The following is a 19,772-nucleotide window of genomic DNA, read 5'->3' as shown; positions in this document are numbered from 1 at the left end:
TATAACTTTAAACGCTCGGGTATTTAATAGCCTACTAGATAGATAGATAGATAGATAGATAGATAGATAGATAGATAGATAGATAGATAGATAGATAGATAGATAGATAGATAGATAGATAGATAGATAGATAGATAGATAGATAGATAGATAGATAGATAGATAGATAGAACATTCTTCTGCTAGTGAACTTTCAGTTTTATCTTGGAATAGATGTTCAGTACTTGGCTGCAAAAATAACTTTCTACATTAAAAAAATAATTATACAAATAAATAAATAAAACAGAAGTGTACCATCGGTGTACACATTAAAAAAACAAAGAAAGAAAGAAAAAGAATAAAGAAACGATGACAAATATTGCGTCGTCCTCATCTCCCGGTCTTCGTTTGAAGAAAGTAGCTACGTCTTTGGGTCGAAAGGTCTCGCCGGAATTCGAGATTGAAACAAAAGTCCGGAGATATGCCCACAATACAGGTGGTCACCTTGGCACACAACCTAGCTTCACCAAAAAGAAGTTTTGAGAGCAAAGCCTCACCTTTTTATTAAGAGATCAAGTTTCTTTAGATGTTCGCTCTGAAAACGTTGTGAAGACAGCCCCCTGTCCGGTGAAGGAGGGACGCTCTTCTATTAAACGTGAACATGCTTGAGTTATCTGGGGCTCCCGGCGCCTCCCAGAAAGTTTGGGGTATAAAAGCCAGGAGCTGGAGTTGGTTTAGGCAGTAGGGAGTTTCTGCTGGGGTCTGGATTGGAGTCACTGAAGACCGGACCCTACCGTGTATGATTGGAGTCTAAAGGAAAAAAAGAACTTCCCTCGCCTCAAAGAGTCTACATGTCTAATATTTAGACATGTTCAGCTTTGTGGATATTCGGTTGGCGCTGTTGCTCAGCGCAACGGTGCTTTTGGCAAGAGGACAAGGCGAGGATGATCGTAAGTATAACTTTTCTACAACTTTTCAAGCTTTTGCTGGAGGCTATAGTGAGAGCAAAAGTGAAGCAGTGAGGCTATTCTGTGATGCTGTGGAGAGAAATTATTCTCTCATGACTGAACAAGTTATGCAGGCCTTTTCTTATAGCCTCAAGCATAGATTAGCTATGTTTTCCACTTTGATATAGGAGAAGAACTTTTGTTCAGTCTGGATGTGCAGTAGACCCACTGGGCCTTTTCACGCTCTGCATGCGCGAGCCTTTGGAGACAAGTTGGCACAGGTTATAGGCTCTCCACCACGCGCAATTTATTATCATCAACAGCTGCTAAAAGAGAAAAGCAGACAAAGAGAATAGGCCATGTGCTCAGTACTTCTTAAAAAAATGAACTGATAAAAAAATGTGGAAATTAAAGCTTTAAGATAAAAAGTTCAGATTTAAGTCATTGCATAGTGATTAGATTGGCGAGTTGGAGGAGGGGAAAACAAGCAACTTAGAATAAAAATGTGCAAATCCAGCAAAATAAAAAAAATCTGGATACGGGCGACATCCATTAAAAAAGTTTTTCCCCAAACCAAAGAGAAGAACCCGATGATCTCATTTCTGGATGATTTTTCGTTTTCCAAAATAAAACGTTAAGTCTACTAACTAAATTAAAACAAAATTACTTGATTTTCTGTACAATTATAAAGAAATGCAAATCATTTAAATGTACGTTTGACTTTTAATTAATAGTATTCCAGACCCATAATTTTACCTGTCGAAGAGTTCAAGTATTTCTAGCAGTCTCACAGCGCCACTTGGTGGTTAAATATGCAATGACATCTTATTTTAACAACCCCCCTTTTCCCCCTCTGTTATGATGATTGAAAACACATGCGGACCCTGCAGACTTTCCACTGAAGGAAAACGTTGCTCGTTGCCAAGCCGACACTTTTCAATTACTTCATGATGGACGGTCAGCTTCTGCAGACGTGGAAACTTTCCCTCAAGCTTTTCACCCCGATGAATGGAATCTGGGCATAAAGGCACTACGCCACCTAAGGGTGAACCTCAAAACAAACCTTTTCAAGCTAAAGTGAAGGTGCGCGTTTTACACGAGCTGCTCTGTTCCCACGTCCACGGGAAATGTTTACAAAACAAAATTCTCAAGAGATGACCTCATTTCGATAGATAGATAGATAGATAGATAGATAGAATACCAAACCAGTCGCGTTTCCCTAAGCATCTTCTAAGCATTTCCCACCTTCTGTCACCGATTTAACTTCATGCATATATGACAATAAACAAGAAACAAATTGACCTATATCTTACATTCAGTGACATACTTAAGTATCAGATGTTTACATTTCTACTGTCATACTCATGCAACTATTTTACTCCCTGTTCCCGTAGGCACAGGTGGCAGCTGCACATTGGACGGCCAGGTCTACAATGACAGGGACGTCTGGAAACCAGAGCCATGCCAAATCTGCGTGTGCGACAGTGGCACCGTTATGTGTGACGAGGTGATCTGCGAGGACACGACCCACTGCCCCAACCCAGTGATTCCCCACGACGAGTGCTGCCCCGTCTGCCCAGACGACGGTACGACGCCTTGATTCTCACGCCCCGTTTTTTCTTACCTTGGGCAAACAGAACCACCCCACATCCCTTCATTTAAATGTCAGGGAAAATTCAGATGGAGCCACAACATTCACTCCCTATTGGATTTTTCAATGAGATCTTCGAGCTTCCGGCTTTATGGTCACTCACTGGATTAATTTGTGGTTCCCTTCATGGTTTAGTGAGCCTAAATCAGGCTCAAGGCCTAAAATCTAACTGGGGAAAACCAGACTCACTGGTTAGGCCGATTGTTATCATTTTAGTGCTAAACATTTACAAACCAAAAGAGGCATCTGATTCATTTCTGTTTTTATATGGTTTTAATTTTGATTTTTATTTCCCCTCAATTTTATAGAATTCCTGGAGCCCAGTGTTGAGGTAAATGTTGTTTTACTTTTATCAGCTTATAATTTCTCAAATAAGTTTTCAGTTCATTCCTTTATAAAGTGATCTTTATAAATGGCCTACATGAATAAGTAAACCATAATCAAGGCCTAATTTTAACTCATTTGAAGCAAGTTATTTTGCTACTTGTTTGGAAAAAAACAAATCCTTATAAATGCCTTTGTGTTCATCATTCTCTCTCTTAGGGACCATCAGGTCCTGCCGGTGAGAAGGGGGACAGGGTAGGTTTATATTTCAATCTTTTTATCAGTGTATTGCTTCATCAGGGGTTTTGTTTTTATTGCAGAACATCTTAAAGTTCTTGGAGATCAAAAAACATACATTTCAAACCAGCTTTCATTACCACAGCACACAACTTTAGAGGTTATAATCAAGATTAGTTATTTTTTTTATAGTTTACCTGATTTTCAGTTGGATTTGATCTAAAACAAGTCATGATTGTAATTTTCAAGTTATATATATAGACACACACTTATATAATAATATGTCTGAAAACAGAAGTCTTCATAACAAAAATGTGATACTAGCTACAAGCAAGTGCTGCTGGTTTATTTTGTCTTATTATATGGTGCATGTGGCACTCTTCACACTTGAGATGAGAGAGATGATTTGGTCTGTATTTAATGTAAAAAGACAACAGAATTATATATCAGCCCACCACTTTCCTCTAATTATACCTCTACAAAAATCTGATCTATAGATGTGGGGCTTAATTTTGAACTGTATGGGTTTTGATGTGAACTGCTCGGTGTTCAAACCTGTCTGTATCATAGTTTTGCATTAGGCTCATTCACTTAAATCCTAATGTTCCTTTCCCTTGATCTCAAACAGGGTCCTCCTGGCCCTCCCGGCAATGACGGAATCCCTGGACAGCCTGGCCTTCCTGGGCCTCCAGGCCCCCCTGGACCTCCTGGCCTTGGTGGAGTAAGTATTTCACCCTAAACACCCCAAAAGCTAGGTGAAAGGTGTGACTTATATGTCGCTTTAGGCCAGGTGAAAAATTTCAGGAGTTGTTTAGGCCATCAATTGAAATCAGATTGCATTTAAAATACCTTTAGGTCACATGGCTGACACATTTCAGCACCATTTAAGTGGACAGCACCCTCAGGGCAGTTGCCACAGTTGCACTCAGGCATGCAAAGCTTAAGCCTAAGAATGAGCTCGATAAGTTCAGTTACAGTTCATCCTGTCCAATGCTAAAATGAGAAGATTTTTTTTTTCTCATCTCATCTTTTGACTGACAAGGTGTTTGCTTTTTCTCTTTGTCCCTCCACAGAACTTTTCTCCTCAGATGTCTGGTGGATATGATGAGAAATCCGGAGGAGGAATGGCCGTCCCAGGCCCCATGGTAAAAATGCACATATGCATGCACATACAGTACACATGTTTCCTACAAATCTCTGAGTGATTCAAATGTCAGTTCAATAAATGTACAATATACATATACACTTATTTGTCTATCTATATAATCACAATTCAGCTCTTTATTAACACACAGCAACATATCAGCCGCTGCACTACAAACACATGATTAATATATTTTTAATTTAAGGCATATGAAGCCCTGTGCAATCATCAGTTATTACTTCGTCAGGTTTCCTTACAGTATCTCCGTTGTTTTTGTTTTTTACAGGGAGCTATGGGCCCCCGTGGACCTCCTGGACCTCCTGGAACTCCTGTGAGTACTCCCTAAGAGTTCTAAGAAACCATATAATTTTAACATATATTTTAAACCAGTTCTATACTGGAAGTCATAATAAAATCAAGCTATTATTTTAAGTTAAGTATACACCATGCAGTTCGAGATAAATATCCGCCATACAGTTGTAGCAGTTTTCATTAACCGGTTTAAAACCAAAAATTAGTTTTATTACTGCAAATTGGAACCCAGGAAAATCTGAATAAATTCATTTTAATTTGATCAGCCCAGGAAGTCAAAATGAGCCACTATCTGTTTCCTCAAGGCTTACTGTCTCATTTAATTTGCACTGTGTTCTTCAGTTTTGAGTTTCTTGTAATATGTGCTCTTTGTCCCCCTCTACAGGGACCCCAAGGATTTACTGGCCCCCCTGGTGAGCCTGGTGAGGCTGGTGCTCCTGTAAGTATCTAAACTAATCATTCCTGCACTTATCAAATCAAACACACAGCTTTTTTTTTTTAAATAACAAATAGCAAAAAGCCTAATTACATGTCCTCTACTGACGTTTTAAGAAGAGCTCGCAGATAGACCATAGAAATCAAAAATGATTTTAAAATAACCCTCACCTCCTTGCATATGTGGCATTTGGGTCAAATGAGGTCAAAAAGGTACAGGGTTCATGAATTTTGACCTCAGCCACCTATTTTTTATTTCTTTGTTTTTGTTTTGCATGGATGCATGCATGACATCCAGTCTGTGTATAATAGAGTTTTCTTATTAGCAAGCAAATAGTATTTTTAGTCAAGATTTTACTTTTTTTCTTCTGGATAATTCACACTGCCAAAGTGTGACTCACTCATGCGGCCACAATGTGAAACACATAAATACACTCACATGGACACAAATGTTTTTTTTCCTAACCTAGATTTTTTTCTGATTCTTTCCTGGTTTAGGGTCCAATGGGTCCCCGTGGTGCAGCTGGTCCCCCTGGAAAGAACGGAGAAGATGTAAGTAATTCTACTCAAACACTACTTTTTAATTTAAGAAGATATACGAAATGAACTTCATTAGTTTATGCAGTTTACTTCTATTATAATACAGTAAAATGTTTTGATTAAGATTTCAGGAAACCAATGATTGTATTTATCAATGTCTACTATTATAATGCATCATTCTTTTCAATCTCTTCTTGTCTGTTTTTTTCTGACTCTGTAGGGTGAGTCTGGCAAACCTGGTCGCCCTGGTGAGCGCGGACCCCCTGGCGCTCAGGTGAGTGTTGCCAAAAGCACACTTCACAGGATTTTACTGCTGTTATAATTGCATTGTATTAGCATTGTAGTGTGCGAGCCACAAAAGGAGAAATGGCTGTTAAATGTTCTCCCTTTCTCTTTCTATCTAGGGTGCTCGTGGATTCCCCGGGACCCCAGGACTTCCAGGCATCAAGGGACACAGAGTACGTTCTCCAACTCTAGGAAGCAGTTTCTCTTGTTTGATGAATATCAACTTATGGCGACATTACTTAAATCTTTATGTGCATCCTCTGTACCTCAGGGATTCAGCGGTCTAGATGGATCTAAGGGAGACACTGGCCCTGCTGGACCTAAGGTGAAATTTAGAATTAAAATCAATATCACACTTTAGATCTGAAGTTCAAAGTAAGCAGACCCCATAACATGCTGCTTTGCCCATTAGGGTGAGCCTGGTGCTGCTGGTGAGAACGGAACTCCTGGAGCTATGGTGAGAAATCACACTGAATAACCATGACTTTCATCCTATTTTCAACATCTACATTTGTAGTTCTTTACTAAAGTAACTCTGTTTCCCAGGGTCCTCGTGGTCTGCCTGGTGAGAGAGGCCGCGCTGGTCCTCCTGGTGCTGCTGTGAGTAACCTTATGAACATGATTTTAACCCTAATGTCCTACTATACGACTTATGTCACAGTATTATACTTTATTTGTAGATCTGACACTGTGCACTTTGTAAATAAAGTACAGACGTGTATGTTGAGAATTTCATGCTAGTTTAACATCATTTTGAAAAGACATTCTGCCCTTTTTGGATCCTTTAAATGGGTTGAGATCATCCCTCAAACATAAAACCCAGTATTTACAGTGCACAGATTAAACCTTGTAATAATGAATAACTTCCAAATAATTATATGTTCTCTATTTTTCAGGGTGCTCGTGGTAACGATGGTGCCGCTGGAGCTGCTGGTCCTCCTGTAAGTGTTTTTTTTATTTATTTAATAGATAAGATTTTTGTAAATCCACCAGTACTAAATCAATCTGAAAAAATATAATGAGTAAAAAAGGACAACTTAAGCTAACTATAATTTATCTTCTCTCTCTATTGTTAGGGCCCAACTGGCCCTGCTGGTCCTCCAGGATTCCCTGGTGGCCCTGGAGCTAAGGTAAAAAAAAATTACTCTCATTTATTCACATTATTACACATATTCATGTTACAAATCAAACCAAACAGGAGCTAGAGTGCCACAAGGTGGCAGTGTAATTGGGCTGATGGAGCCAGATGTTCCTGACAGCGCTGTCATCATCTAAATTATGTAGGCCAACAATTAATGAAGAGCTGGTCAAAGCTGACAAACAAACCTACAGTATCCTCTAGCATCATAGAAATACTTGGGGGTTTTTTTATAGACTCTATACACAATGCTGCATTTACATTGAGGGTTGAGATGCCCCGTGTGGCACTTCATAGGTGATGTCCCATCGCACTCTTACACTTTGCTTTCCATAGGGAGAGGTTGGTGCTCAGGGAGCTCGTGGTGCAGAGGGACCCCAGGGAGCCCGTGGTGAGCCTGGTAACCCTGGACCTGCTGGTGCTGCTGGACCCGCTGTGAGTGAATCGTTTTACATATTACATTATCCCAATTTCCAGTCATGTTTGCACTTCAGTCCTAAACACCTTGTCCATGTTGCATTCTGTAGGGTAACAATGGAGCTGATGGTGCCCCTGGTCTTAAGGGTGCTCCTGTAAGTATTGTCTTAATATTTCTCAACAATTGCTCTCCTTCTTGATAAGAGTTCAGAATTAGGTCAACATATTTCCTCTTGCTGAATTAAAACATTGGTGTTAGTAAATTAACAGCCACATATGTGTTACTCTCTGCTGCCTCCTGCAGGGCGCTCCTGGTATTGCTGGTGCTCCAGGTTTCCCTGGACCTCGTGGTCCTTCTGGACCTGCTGGAGCTGCTGGTGCCCCTGGCCCTAAGGGTAACACTGTAAGTGTCCATTTCTTCTCAGATCATGAGCTACATTTTTTTTTTTTTTTTGACAAAATATGAATTATTTCATACATTTACTATTTAGTTTTTTCAAGAAAAGGTCATTCTGCCTACTTCTCTTGACCATTTTTGTTACTTTTACAGGGTGAGGTTGGTGCTCCTGGTGCCAAAGGAGAGGCTGGTGCTAAGGGAGAGGCTGTAAGTATAAACTTCACTTATTTGATCTTGATAACTTTGTCACTCACTCCATTTCATCTTCCATCTTATCACGCAAAATTTTGGTAAAACATTATACAGCTTTATTAAAAAATTGGCGTAGTACTGATTTTTCACAAAGCGACTTTTACAAAAATGTACTAAAAAAAAAAAATCTGGTAAAATTCTAACCATCTTCATTTTCTTGTGTGCTTACCCAGGGTGCCCAAGGAGTTCAGGGTCCCCCTGGCCCCTCTGGTGAGGAAGGCAAGAGAGGACCTCGTGGTGAGCCCGGTTCTGCTGGTGCCCGCGGACCCCCTGGTGAACGTGTATGTACCCACATCAAACCTCTACATTAGCAAGGACCTTAAAATTGGGCCTGAACATAATAGTCACACACCTCTTTGTGCAGGGTGCTCCTGGTGCTCGTGGTTTCCCTGGTGCTGATGGATCTGCAGGTCCTAAGGTGAGTCTACAAAAGATACAAAACATAATTTTCAAATGAACAATTAAGCAGAAATTTGCGCGAAATCTCTTTAGGATATTCTCATATTCATATACAGTTTTTCACCAGTGGTAAATAGCGATCATGATAAATGCAACACTTTCTGATCTTAATAACAGGGTGCCACTGGTGAGCGTGGAGGCCCTGGAATCGTTGGACCTAAGGGTGCCACTGGTGAGCCTGGCCGCAACGGTGAACCTGGTTTGCCAGGATCCAAGGTGAGAATGTTGATATCAGCAGGAATGCTATACGTCATTTGGTTGTATTGGATGTGTATTAATGTGCCAGTGAGCACTGTTTGACCCCCTCTATCTTCATGCTCATAACAGGGTATGACTGGTAGCCCTGGCAGCCCTGGACCTGATGGAAAGACCGGAGCTCCTGTGAGTGCCCACACACAATTATCAACAAAAATGTTTTATTTCAATAGTCATAAATGCAGACAATGCATATCCAGAGATTCATACACGGTGGGTATGGATCAAGCTCTTGTTATTTGATTTTTTTGACAGGGTAACTCTGGACAAGATGGCCGTCCTGGACCACCTGGTCCCGTTGGAGCCAGAGGACAGCCTGGCGTCATGGGATTCCCTGGACCTAAGGGTGCTGCTGTGAGTGATCCTTATTCTCTTTCAGTTTGAAACGACAGCATAAAAAGTCTATATGCACTTTGTATAGACCGAATTACAGACAATCAGACTTTGATGGTTTAATTTCTAATGTACAGTACAAGAAACTTCTGAGGTCAGATTCAGTGTGTAATTGTTACTAAGCATCTAATTTTGATGTTTACTTCTGCCCCTGTACAGGGTGAGGCTGGCAAACCTGGTGAGAGAGGTGTGATGGGTGCTCTTGGTGCCACTGTAAGTAGCTATAGTTATTTTTCGTTTTCCACACCACATTCAACTTTTACCCTGTTTGGTTCATAGTGTCATAGTCCGTTGTTCATTCTATTGTGTTTTGTATTTAACTATAGGGCGCTCCTGGTAAAGATGGTGATGTTGGTGCCCCTGGTGCTCCTGGACCTGCTGTAAGTAGCACTTCAATATCCCATAAGGCATTTGCCAAGTGGTTTTTCTTCATGCAACATAATTTCAGTCTCATTTAAAACAGCCGTCCTCCTAATCAGAACGCATAACACAAACAGTTTCAAAATGTTCATATTATGGCCATAAATACAATATTAAGATATATAGCTTCAACTTAAATTGTCCTTCAATCTATTACATTGTAGTTATACTCTCTATAACATAAAAATATTGTTACTCTAATTAATCACTTTGGCTAATGTGTCTTATGATCATTTTTCATGAAGGGGCCTACTGGTGAGAGAGGTGAACAGGGACCTGCTGGTCCTCCTGGATTCCAGGTGAGTGAGTTTCTCATCTTCCCCAACCAAAAACACAATATTTTTGCTATAGACATTGACGTCGGTGTGCTCATCTCTCTGATGTGCATCTGATTGACAGGGTCTGACAGGACCTCAGGGTGCAACTGGTGAGCCTGGCAAAGCTGGTGAGCAGGTGGGTTGCTATCCAGTGTGTTGATATAGAACTGCTGTTTAAACTTTTCCTATAACATAAAATAATTAGGGGAGATTTATGGTCTATCAGTCCTTGCAAAGACACTCACGCTTAAAGGACACTTGATTATACAGTTTGGCTATGGGCATCAGTAATGAAGTCTCTTAGAAACCCTCATTAGAAATGAAGGGCCAGGTGATGCATTGCTAATTTGCCTTCTTTGGCCTATAACAGGGTGTTCCTGGAGAGGCTGGAGCTCCTGGACCTGCTGGATCCAGAGTGAGTATCTACAGCATGATTGTCAAGTGGCACATAATGCTGACTGTAGGTTTAGATTTGTGAGGTGGATGACAACTGATGGTATTTCTCTTTACTTTTTTACCCAGGGTGACAGAGGATTCCCTGGTGAGCGTGGTGCCCCTGGCCCTGCTGGTCCTGCTGGTGCCCGTGGTTCTCCTGGTTCAGCTGGTAATGATGGTGCCAAGGTGAGTCTCACCTATCCTGACACACTTTGTTGATGACCACAAATTTACAGTAATCGGCTAAAATCTGAAGGATACCCCTAAATATGAATCAGATTCCTGAACTGTATGACTGCACTGTATCATCATTAAGACTTGTTCTTGCTTCCTTAGGGTGATGCTGGTGCCCCAGGTGCCCCTGGTGCTCAGGGTCCTCCCGGACTTCAAGGAATGCCCGGCGAACGCGGTTCTGCTGGTCTGCCAGGTCTTAAGGGTGACAGAGTGAGTACTAATGATGCACTCTTCTGAACTTTGAGATCTGCTCCTGACGAAAGACCAATACAAATACTCAGCAAACTGAACTCTGAATGGTACAAATTCTCAAAACTGATGACAAATTCTTATCCCAGGGTGACCAAGGTGCCAAGGGTACTGATGGTGCCCCTGGTAAAGATGGCATCCGTGGTATGACCGGACCAATTGGACCTCCCGGACCTGCTGGAGCTCCCGGTGACAAGGTGAGTGTCTTTTGGGGCTAGATTCCAATGCATCTATCTCACAAAGTCGAAGAACATATTCAACCATGGTTCTATCATTTGTATTTTAACATAGGGAGAGACTGGTGCTCCTGGACTTGTTGGACCTAATGGTGCCAGAGGACCACCTGTAAGCACAATCCTTAACTTTAAGATACACATATATGCTACTCAAAATTGGTGAATTGAAGGAAAGTTGAAGTTCCTTTTTCTTCAATTACAAATAGGGTGAGCGTGGAGAGACTGGTGCTCCTGGACCCGCTGGATTTGCTGGACCTCCTGTGAGTACAAAACTCTAGTATATATATATATATATATATATATATATATATATATATATACAAACATATAATGTTTAAATTATCACAGGCCAGTTCTTATGTCAAACATCTCATTTCTGTCCAACAGGGTGCCGATGGTCTGCCTGGTGCTAAGGGAGAGCCTGGAGACAATGGTGCTAAAGGTGATGCTGGTGCTCCTGGACCTGCAGGAGCAACTGGTGCCCCCGGACCTCAGGTTTGATCATCTTCTCAGACAATCTTCTCATCCAATAGACTTTTGGGTCTATAATGTTTGACCTATGTAATAACATAGTTTCTTTCTTAATGTTAACATGCACATTTTTAATCAGAATGATTTGTGTTTTGCAGGGTCCCGTTGGTTCTACCGGACCCAAGGGTGCCCGTGGTGCTGCTGGTCCTCCTGTGAGTATGACTTATGTTTATACTTACCACAATTAAAAACTTACAGTATATTCTTCTTTTAAAGACACTTGTAAATTACATATTACAATTGGGCTAATTCATTATTACATTTTTTGTTAAGGGTGCTACTGGTTTCCCTGGTGCTGCTGGCAGAGTTGGACCCCCTGGCCCTGCTGTAAGAATCTCTACAACACTGATATAGATAGTACTAATTAATACATCAAAAAAGTAAAAGTAATCCTCTTCCTTAATTAACAATGGTTCTCTACTTGCTTCTTGTCTTAGGGAAACGCTGGACCCGCAGGACCTCCTGGAGCCCCTGGTAAGGAGGGCCAGAAAGGTAACCGTGGTGAGACTGGACCTGCCGGGCGCACTGGTGAAGTTGGTGCTGCTGGACCACCTGGTGCCCCTGGTGAGAAAGGAAATCCCGGAGCTGAGGGTGCTCCCGTAAGTCTCTCATCATGATCAATAACATTGTTGCCTTGCCTTCTGGCCTTTCGAATACCCGACCGTAACCAGAGTCAATTGCAGTGTCTAGCTAAATTACTAGGATGTCTCAAATCCTCACACTTTTTGGCAGTGTTACACCGTATGTGAACAAGTTATTTCCTTTGGTCTCATCTGACCTCAGAATCTTTTCCAACATTGCAACTGGCAATATGCAATGCTTGTTGGCAAATTGCAGACATGCTTTAATATAGTTATTTTTGCATAGTGATCAGTAAACTGTGTATCTCCTTATTACTGGCTACAGGCAACATGTCTTGAAATGCAAGGATATTAATTCGTACTCTTTCTTAATTTATGGATTTGTTTTACTTTATGCGTTTTAGTTCAATTTTCACAGTTATCTTACAAATTTACAACTTGAATAATTGCACATGTGGTAGTTATTTAATTGATTATTGGTAGAGGCCAATTCGAAGACAACTTTGTGCTTAACACATAACACATTGTTGGTCATAGTTCATTCTCTGCTAAAGGGAAATGCGATTCATCTTCCATATCTTGATTGGTCTTCCATCTTGATGTCCATGCTAGTATAGATTGGTAGATATAATTAATTGTTCTAGATATTTTAAAAAGTTATAGTTTTGAATACAATCATACTGTCTAGTAAAGACATGCCTGTGCCTGTGATGTACTTCCTATATTATATCAATAATATTCCACTAATACTTTTCTTTCAGGGCTCTGCTGGTATCCCTGGACCTGCAGGTATTGCTGGTCAGCGTGGTATTGTTGGTCTTCCTGGACAAAGAGGCGAGCGTGGTTTCCCTGGTCTCCCCGGCCAATCTGTGAGTATTCTGGCTCCCTCATTTTACTCTCTTTGATGACTCAATTGAACATAAGTGAACACGTAAATCTCTGATGTTCTTCCATACAGTCATGAGCTATGGTTGTTGCATTAAGCCAGGGTCTACTTTCAAGTGTTTGTCTTGTTAGAAAGTTGGCATCAATCATGCATCAATCATGGTAAAGCTTTCATTATTCTCTTCGTCATGCCATTTAGGGAGAGCCTGGCAAACAAGGACCTTCTGGTCCCTCTGGTGAACGTGGACCTCCTGGACCCATGGGACCCCCTGGACTGGCTGGACCTCCCGGTGAGCCTGGTCGTGAGGTGAGGATATACACCTATACACCCATACCTATTGAATTTCATTGCCATAACTGAAGCCATAGATATCATCCTGCCTTGTTGACATCTATGCAATTTCCTTTACATTAGGGAACTCCAGGTAATGAGGGTTCTGCTGGACGTGATGGTGCTGCTGGACCAAAGGTGAGCTGCAGTCTTCATGGTTTCCCACACATTAGGCTGTGTGACACAGATTATGTCCCTTACAAAATGATGTTCTTCTGCTCCGGATATAGGGTGACCGTGGTGAGACTGGCGCTGCTGGCACTCCCGGTGCTCCTGGGCCTCCTGGTGCTCCTGGACCCATTGGGCCTGCTGGAAAGACTGGTGATCGTGGAGAGTCTGTAAGTGTCCCATCTCCAATGATGTAATTAACTGTTGATGGCTTAAAAACCATGCAAGTATTATAAATAGTCCATTTTTCCTTCTTTAGGGCCCTGCTGGTCCTGCCGGTGCTGTTGGCCCTGCTGGTCCCCGTGGACCCGCTGTAAGTCCCGACTCAAACCTCAAAAGAATTGCCAAACCAGAGTCTGCATGTAGCTCCATCTGTAATACACATTATATTATCATCTGAGGTGTAATGTCTTTATCCAGGGACCCGCTGGAGCTCGTGGAGACAGGGGTGAAACTGGTGAGGCTGGCGAGAGAGGCATGAAGGGACACAGAGGATTTACCGGAATGCAGGGACCCCCAGGACCTCCAGTAAGTGACTTTATTTAACTTATGGAACTTAGAGTGTAAATCTTGAATATAACATCCATAGCTTGAAACCTGTTTTTCATCTCTTTTATTCTTGTCCATAGGGACCTTCTGGAGAGCCTGGACCTGCTGGAGCTTCTGGACCCGCTGGACCTAGAGTAAATATTATTATAAAATATTTACAATTATTATAAAATATGTTTTGTTGCATATCTGTACTTCCATTGTTTCTCTGCTAATCATTTATTACACATACACGGTTGCCTAAGTATGTTTCAGTGTTCATTCTGATTGGAATTGGATGTTTCTGTTTTTATATTAATAGGGCCCAGGTGGATCTGCTGGAGCCGCTGGTAAGGATGGTATGAGTGGACTTCCTGGACCCATTGGACCTCCTGGACCCCGTGGTCGCAATGGAGAAATTGGACCAGCTGTGGGTGATTCTTTCCTTTTCTACATGACTTTGAACCCAGAAAACCAAATATACAATTTAACCCCAGCATATTTGGTTTACTCTCTGATATAGGGACCTCCTGGACCTCCCGGACTCCCTGGACCTCCTGGACCCTCTGGTGGTGGATTTGATATCGGCTTCATTGCCCAGCCAATGGAGAAGGCCCCTGATCCCTTCCGTTCCTACCGTGCCGATGATGCCAATGTGATGCGCGACCGTGACCTCGAGGTTGACACCACCCTTAAGTCCCTGAGCCAACAGATTGAGAGCATCATGAGCCCAGATGGCACCAAGAAGAATCCTGCTCGCACTTGCCGTGACCTGAAGATGTGCCACCCAGACTGGAAGAGCGGTACGTTCCCTTTCTCCATTGCACAAAAATTCTAAATTTCTAAATTCTAAAGACATTTCTCACCCTGCTTCATTCTATATGCCTAAATTAATCCCGTTCCTCTCAAAAATAAAACACAGGCGAATACTGGATTGACCCTGACCAGGGCTGCAACCAGGATGCCATCAAGGTCTACTGCAACATGGAAACTGGCGAGACCTGCGTCTACCCAGCTGAGTCCTCCATTCCCAAGAAGAACTGGTACACAAGCAAGAACATCAAGGAGAAGAAGCATGTCTGGTTTGGAGAGGCCATGACCGATGGCTTCCAGGTGAGGATGTCAACTATGCGAAAAGACATAACAGGTTTTATCTTCATGTCTGTTTATTAAATTTGCTAATTTTCTTGTGCTTTCCTCTCAAAACCTACAGTTCGAGTATGGCAGCGAGGGCTCTAAGCCTGAGGATGTCAACATTCAACTCACCTTCCTGCGCCTCATGTCCACTGAGGCCTCCCAGAATATCACTTACCACTGCAAGAACAGCATTGCATACATGGACCAGGCTTCTGGCAACCTGAAGAAGGCTCTTCTGCTGCAGGGCTCCAACGAGATCGAGATCAGAGCAGAGGGCAACAGCCGCTTCACATACAGTGTCACTGAGGATGGTTGCACGGTGAGTTCTCCATCTTTATCCTTTCTTAATGTGACCATCACACAGTAATGCAGCATCTTAATACCTCAACCTAACCCTAACAAGATAAACTGTTAAAATGACAGACAATGTCATTATCAAAGCATGACTTCAGTGGGGTTACTTTTACAGTTACTCATTTAGCAGTAGCTTTCATCTGAATTAACTGTGAGATTAAAAGCAGAAGGGAATTAACAAGTGATTACCCATTTAGCAACATAACTGTTTATTATTATAGCAACAAAGAATGGTTTTGTATAGGCTCTAATTCTATGCCTCTTTTCCTTCTTTCCATCTCTCCAGTCGCACACCGGTGCATGGGGCAAGACAGTCATTGACTACAAAACAACGAAAACATCCCGTCTGCCTATTATTGACATCGCCCCTATGGACGTTGGTGCACCTAATCAGGAATTTGGCATTGAAGTTGGCCCAGTCTGCTTCTTGTAAAAAAGAAATCTGGACTTGAGATTGTTTGTGTGCGTGTGTGTTGTTGTTTTTTTCTAGCAGTCATCTCTCTAAAATCTTTTCTATGCATTAAAATCAACCCTAGAATTCAATTTGGCTGTCCAAATGGTCCACTTGCTTAGACCTGCGCTTCAGAAGACAGTGATTGTGTGTTATCAGGCTTTTTTGGACCACTATTTTGTCACCACCAACACTGAGGATACTTTAGAAGACTCATTTGTTTCACTGGCAACAAGAAAATAATATATACTTATAAAGTGTAAAATCCCCCTGGAGTTTTAAAGAAACATCACTGATGCAAGTGACTTTTTTTTCAACCACTGAGGAAGGACAATGAAAGAGCAAAACCAAATGCTTTGTACCATGTTCAGGTGTTAAATAAATCTGTAAAATGACATTTAAGTGTCTTTGTGTTATACCCATTAGGACCACCGGTTGCCGAATGCCAACATTCCTCTCAAGAGTCACACAGAGTACATCTAGTAGAGACAGGGGTTCAACTTTGTTTTGATGTCTTATGGCTACCTCAAAAAAGAAACCTGCAATTCTTAGTGTTGACCAACACCAGGTCAGGATTTTACGTGGCAGAAGTATGGTAAAGGATCAAGTGACAGCTGTAAAGGTGCTATTTCCTCATGAGGTCCTGTCAGCAAGAAATTCTAGAGTTTTGCTTTTTCTAAAAGTAATGTATTGTTCATTGCTTTGCTCACAGGGCCTTTGGTGCTAAATAAATCCTAATATCTTGCTGCCCAGTTGTAACAAATGCCTCTCTTTCTGAAGTGTAAGCTAAGAGCCAGACAGCAGAGCTTTTGTTAAGAAGCAGTACTGTAGCTGTGATACACACAGTCTTTTCAAGTGTAGAATAAGCAGGTGGAGTCTGTTTTTATTTTCCAAACACCTTTTGACACTTTTTGGTTGTTGTCTTTTGGTTTCTTTACAAAATACCCCCCACCCCCCAGCGTTGACCTATATCCCCACTTCCTTCCCATCCTTCTGCAATCATCAATTTTGTCTTCACCCAGGTTTTTTTTTTTTTTCGTAAAACAGGCAATCAAATAGAAAAGTCCTAAAATTATGAGAGAAGCACACCATGGGGGGTTAAAACAAGAGGATCTGTACCTATTTTGTATATGTATAATAATTTGAGATGTTTTTAATTATTTTGAATGCTGAAATAAAGCATGTTAAGTTGTCGACCTTATGTTTGTCCGAAGTGATCTTGACTCGTCCCTGACTGCCCAAAGGACTTGAATGAAGCACAGCTTGCACCTGTCACAGTTGTTTTGACTAAAAGGAAAGATTAAATAAAATCTCAGAAATGTCTGATACTTTTTTGGGGTGTTTTTATTTTTTTCATTTTCTACCAAGCAAACTCTACTGAACAAGCCATCTTTCGAGCAAAGTATCTTAAAGTTAGCATAGGAAAAACTGCATATTCTGATGCTTGCGTGTACTAACCTGGTGCAGCCTTGAGGTACTTGCGATATAAAGAAAATGACTTTAAGTCGTTGCACTCCAAGCTGATGTGCAAAGTATTCCACTGATAATCCAAATGATCCTTTGGTGAATATCCAGATCAGGCTTCATTGTGTTGGTTGATGCTCAGAACTCCACTTCATTGGTCATCCAAGCCGTCGAGGAAAGTATAATCCACAAGCAGAGAATTCATTTGACTTGAAAAATGAGAGATGTTGCTGTAAAAATAATTGTAGTTTTTAAATATTTAAATGCTAATTATTTAAAAGTATAACTTTTTGTGGAGCTTGAACTGAGGAGAACCACTCTTGCTGCAGTGTTCACTCAAATGCTAAAGGTGGTGTGTGGTGAAGGTGGTAGTCCTGTAGGACACAACAGGGCCATTGTATGGTAAGGTATGTGGAGGCTTCCGTAGTGGGGGGCTTGAATATACTGAACAGCTAACTAGATCCATGCGCTCACTTTCAATTTAATAAACCGAAATTCTTTGGGGAAGGGGAAACATTGCAAAGCAAACTAAAGTGAAAGAGTGGGCTTTATTTATTAGGAGTAAACAAACAAAACTTAAAGTTTCTTTTCATTTTTGGTGTTTATCCCTTATGAAACAAAAATATATTGCAGTATATTGGAAAATATCATGTAATATATTAGGCATATATTCTTATATATATTTATTTTTTTCAATATATTGCAATATATTGAAAGTGGCAATCATTTGTATATTTTGCAATATATTATATAATATATGTTTCATTAATATATTATTAAATGTATTCAAATATAGAATATATTAGGAAATAAAAAGGGAAAATAATATATTACAATATATGACAATATATTTTAAGAAATATATTGGTAAATATATTTTCCTTTCGTATGGGATGGTTTTGTTGCAGTTTATTAGGGTTAGGTTTCAGTTATGTTGAATCCAGTACATTATGCACAAAAATGTATTTATAATACAGGCAATTTAAGATATATATATTTGGGTTGATTCCTGACAGGTGCAATACATCAAAGCTGCATTGCCCCTCGTTAACCTCACAGAGACAGATTGTAGTCATATCCTGTGACTCCTTCACGAAGGGGGCGGGATAAGCTCCCCTCTTTTGGGGGGGTATTCCAGAAAGCAGGTTATCTGACATACCCGGGTATGTTTAAGAGTAAGTAAGCGGATAACCTCAAATTTCGGTTCCAAAAACGGAGGTATGTTTCAGGGTATGTTAGCAGTCCTAGCAACTCACTCTCTGACCGTAACCTGCTCCATTATAAAACATTATATAATATTACAATATGTAATATAGCCTATTTTATATAGCGCTAACATAAGTAATAAATAAGGTAATATATTATTCTAATATGATTATTTCTTTTATTGGCATATATAAGATTTATCTATAAATTATGTATTAAGACGTATGCATAAATTATAAAACACTATGACAAGGTAATGTTTAACTTATATATATATTTTATTACATGGAATATCTCACACATGGAGAGGTATTTTTTTATAATGTCTAAATTCTAAATCAAAATACATATCTGATATGACTTAGCATAAAACAAACTATATTAATTCACATTCTCAAGGATTAAAGATTAAATGGAAATAAAAATAAAAATGATTGCACAACCATCCATTAGTTGGCGATATGCACTAAGCATGTAAACAACTAATGAACAAAAGAAGAAGAAAGAAACAGCTTGGCGCGCTTTTTCTTAGCGTCCGTTTCTATAGTGACTCGTCGATTCGTCGCTCTGTTGAGAATGTCTTGAGTCTTAACCAGGAACATACTCTGAGTTTATGAACTTACTCCCGGTAGCGTTTTTGGAACCACATACCTCGAGTAAGCAAGGTTTGGGGTTAATCAAGCGAGAGTTCAGGGTTTAGTTCACGATAAGTTAACCCTGCTTTCTAGAATACACCCTTGGTCTTCTTTTCCGCTACCGGACATGGGGTACAGCGCTCGGGAAAACAACCGGCGTCCGCCGAACTTTAGTTGGGAAACCCAAGACTAAATATATAAACTATCCCTCCCAACCGCTTCGCTCACGTCGCAGTAAAACGTCTCCGGTTACTATCGTAACCTCGGTTCCCTGAGAGGCGGGAACGAGACATTACGTCAGCTAAGACGTATATGGGAACTCTTCCCTTCTCCACTTTCACTGAAATCTTATTGGCTAACGCCAGCTGGGGACAGCTGGCCAATTGACGCGAAGCATGCAAATACTGGCGGGTAAGCGTGCAGTATAAAATGCATGGGCGCGAAA

The 19,772-nt window shown here is 40.9% G+C and overlaps 1 protein-coding gene across 1 annotated transcript; it reads left to right on the top strand.

Annotated features, from left to right (window-relative positions):
• Window positions 1–608: 608 nt before the first annotated feature.
• Window positions 609–17,223, top strand: LOC127946536 (collagen alpha-1(I) chain-like). The gene is made up of 51 exons (XM_052543172.1): window positions 609–929; window positions 2,321–2,512; window positions 2,886–2,908; window positions 3,121–3,156; window positions 3,767–3,859; window positions 4,212–4,283; window positions 4,569–4,613; window positions 4,980–5,033; window positions 5,528–5,581; window positions 5,790–5,843; window positions 5,974–6,027; window positions 6,126–6,179; window positions 6,267–6,311; window positions 6,401–6,454; window positions 6,751–6,795; window positions 6,931–6,984; window positions 7,329–7,427; window positions 7,520–7,564; window positions 7,714–7,812; window positions 7,960–8,013; window positions 8,232–8,339; window positions 8,423–8,476; window positions 8,635–8,733; window positions 8,845–8,898; window positions 9,028–9,126; window positions 9,325–9,378; window positions 9,492–9,545; window positions 9,831–9,884; window positions 9,985–10,038; window positions 10,273–10,317; window positions 10,425–10,523; window positions 10,674–10,781; window positions 10,910–11,017; window positions 11,112–11,165; window positions 11,263–11,316; window positions 11,444–11,551; window positions 11,686–11,739; window positions 11,861–11,914; window positions 12,025–12,186; window positions 12,930–13,037; window positions 13,253–13,360; window positions 13,469–13,522; window positions 13,615–13,722; window positions 13,812–13,865; window positions 13,973–14,080; window positions 14,182–14,235; window positions 14,403–14,510; window positions 14,604–14,883; window positions 15,003–15,193; window positions 15,294–15,536; window positions 15,858–17,223. The coding sequence occupies exons 1-51, from the start codon at window positions 848–850 to the stop codon at window positions 16,002–16,004; spliced, it is 4,347 nt and encodes a 1,448-aa protein (XP_052399132.1). The 5' UTR covers window positions 609–847; the 3' UTR covers window positions 16,005–17,223.
• Window positions 17,224–19,772: the final 2,549 nt, after the last annotated feature.

The sequence above is a fragment of the Carassius gibelio genome, chromosome A3 (assembly GCF_023724105.1).
Source record: "Carassius gibelio isolate Cgi1373 ecotype wild population from Czech Republic chromosome A3, carGib1.2-hapl.c, whole genome shotgun sequence".
Taxonomy (NCBI): domain Eukaryota; kingdom Metazoa; phylum Chordata; class Actinopteri; order Cypriniformes; family Cyprinidae; genus Carassius; species Carassius gibelio.
Note: the sequence above shows the minus strand (reverse complement) of the source record. Positions and strands in the feature narration are given on the sequence as shown.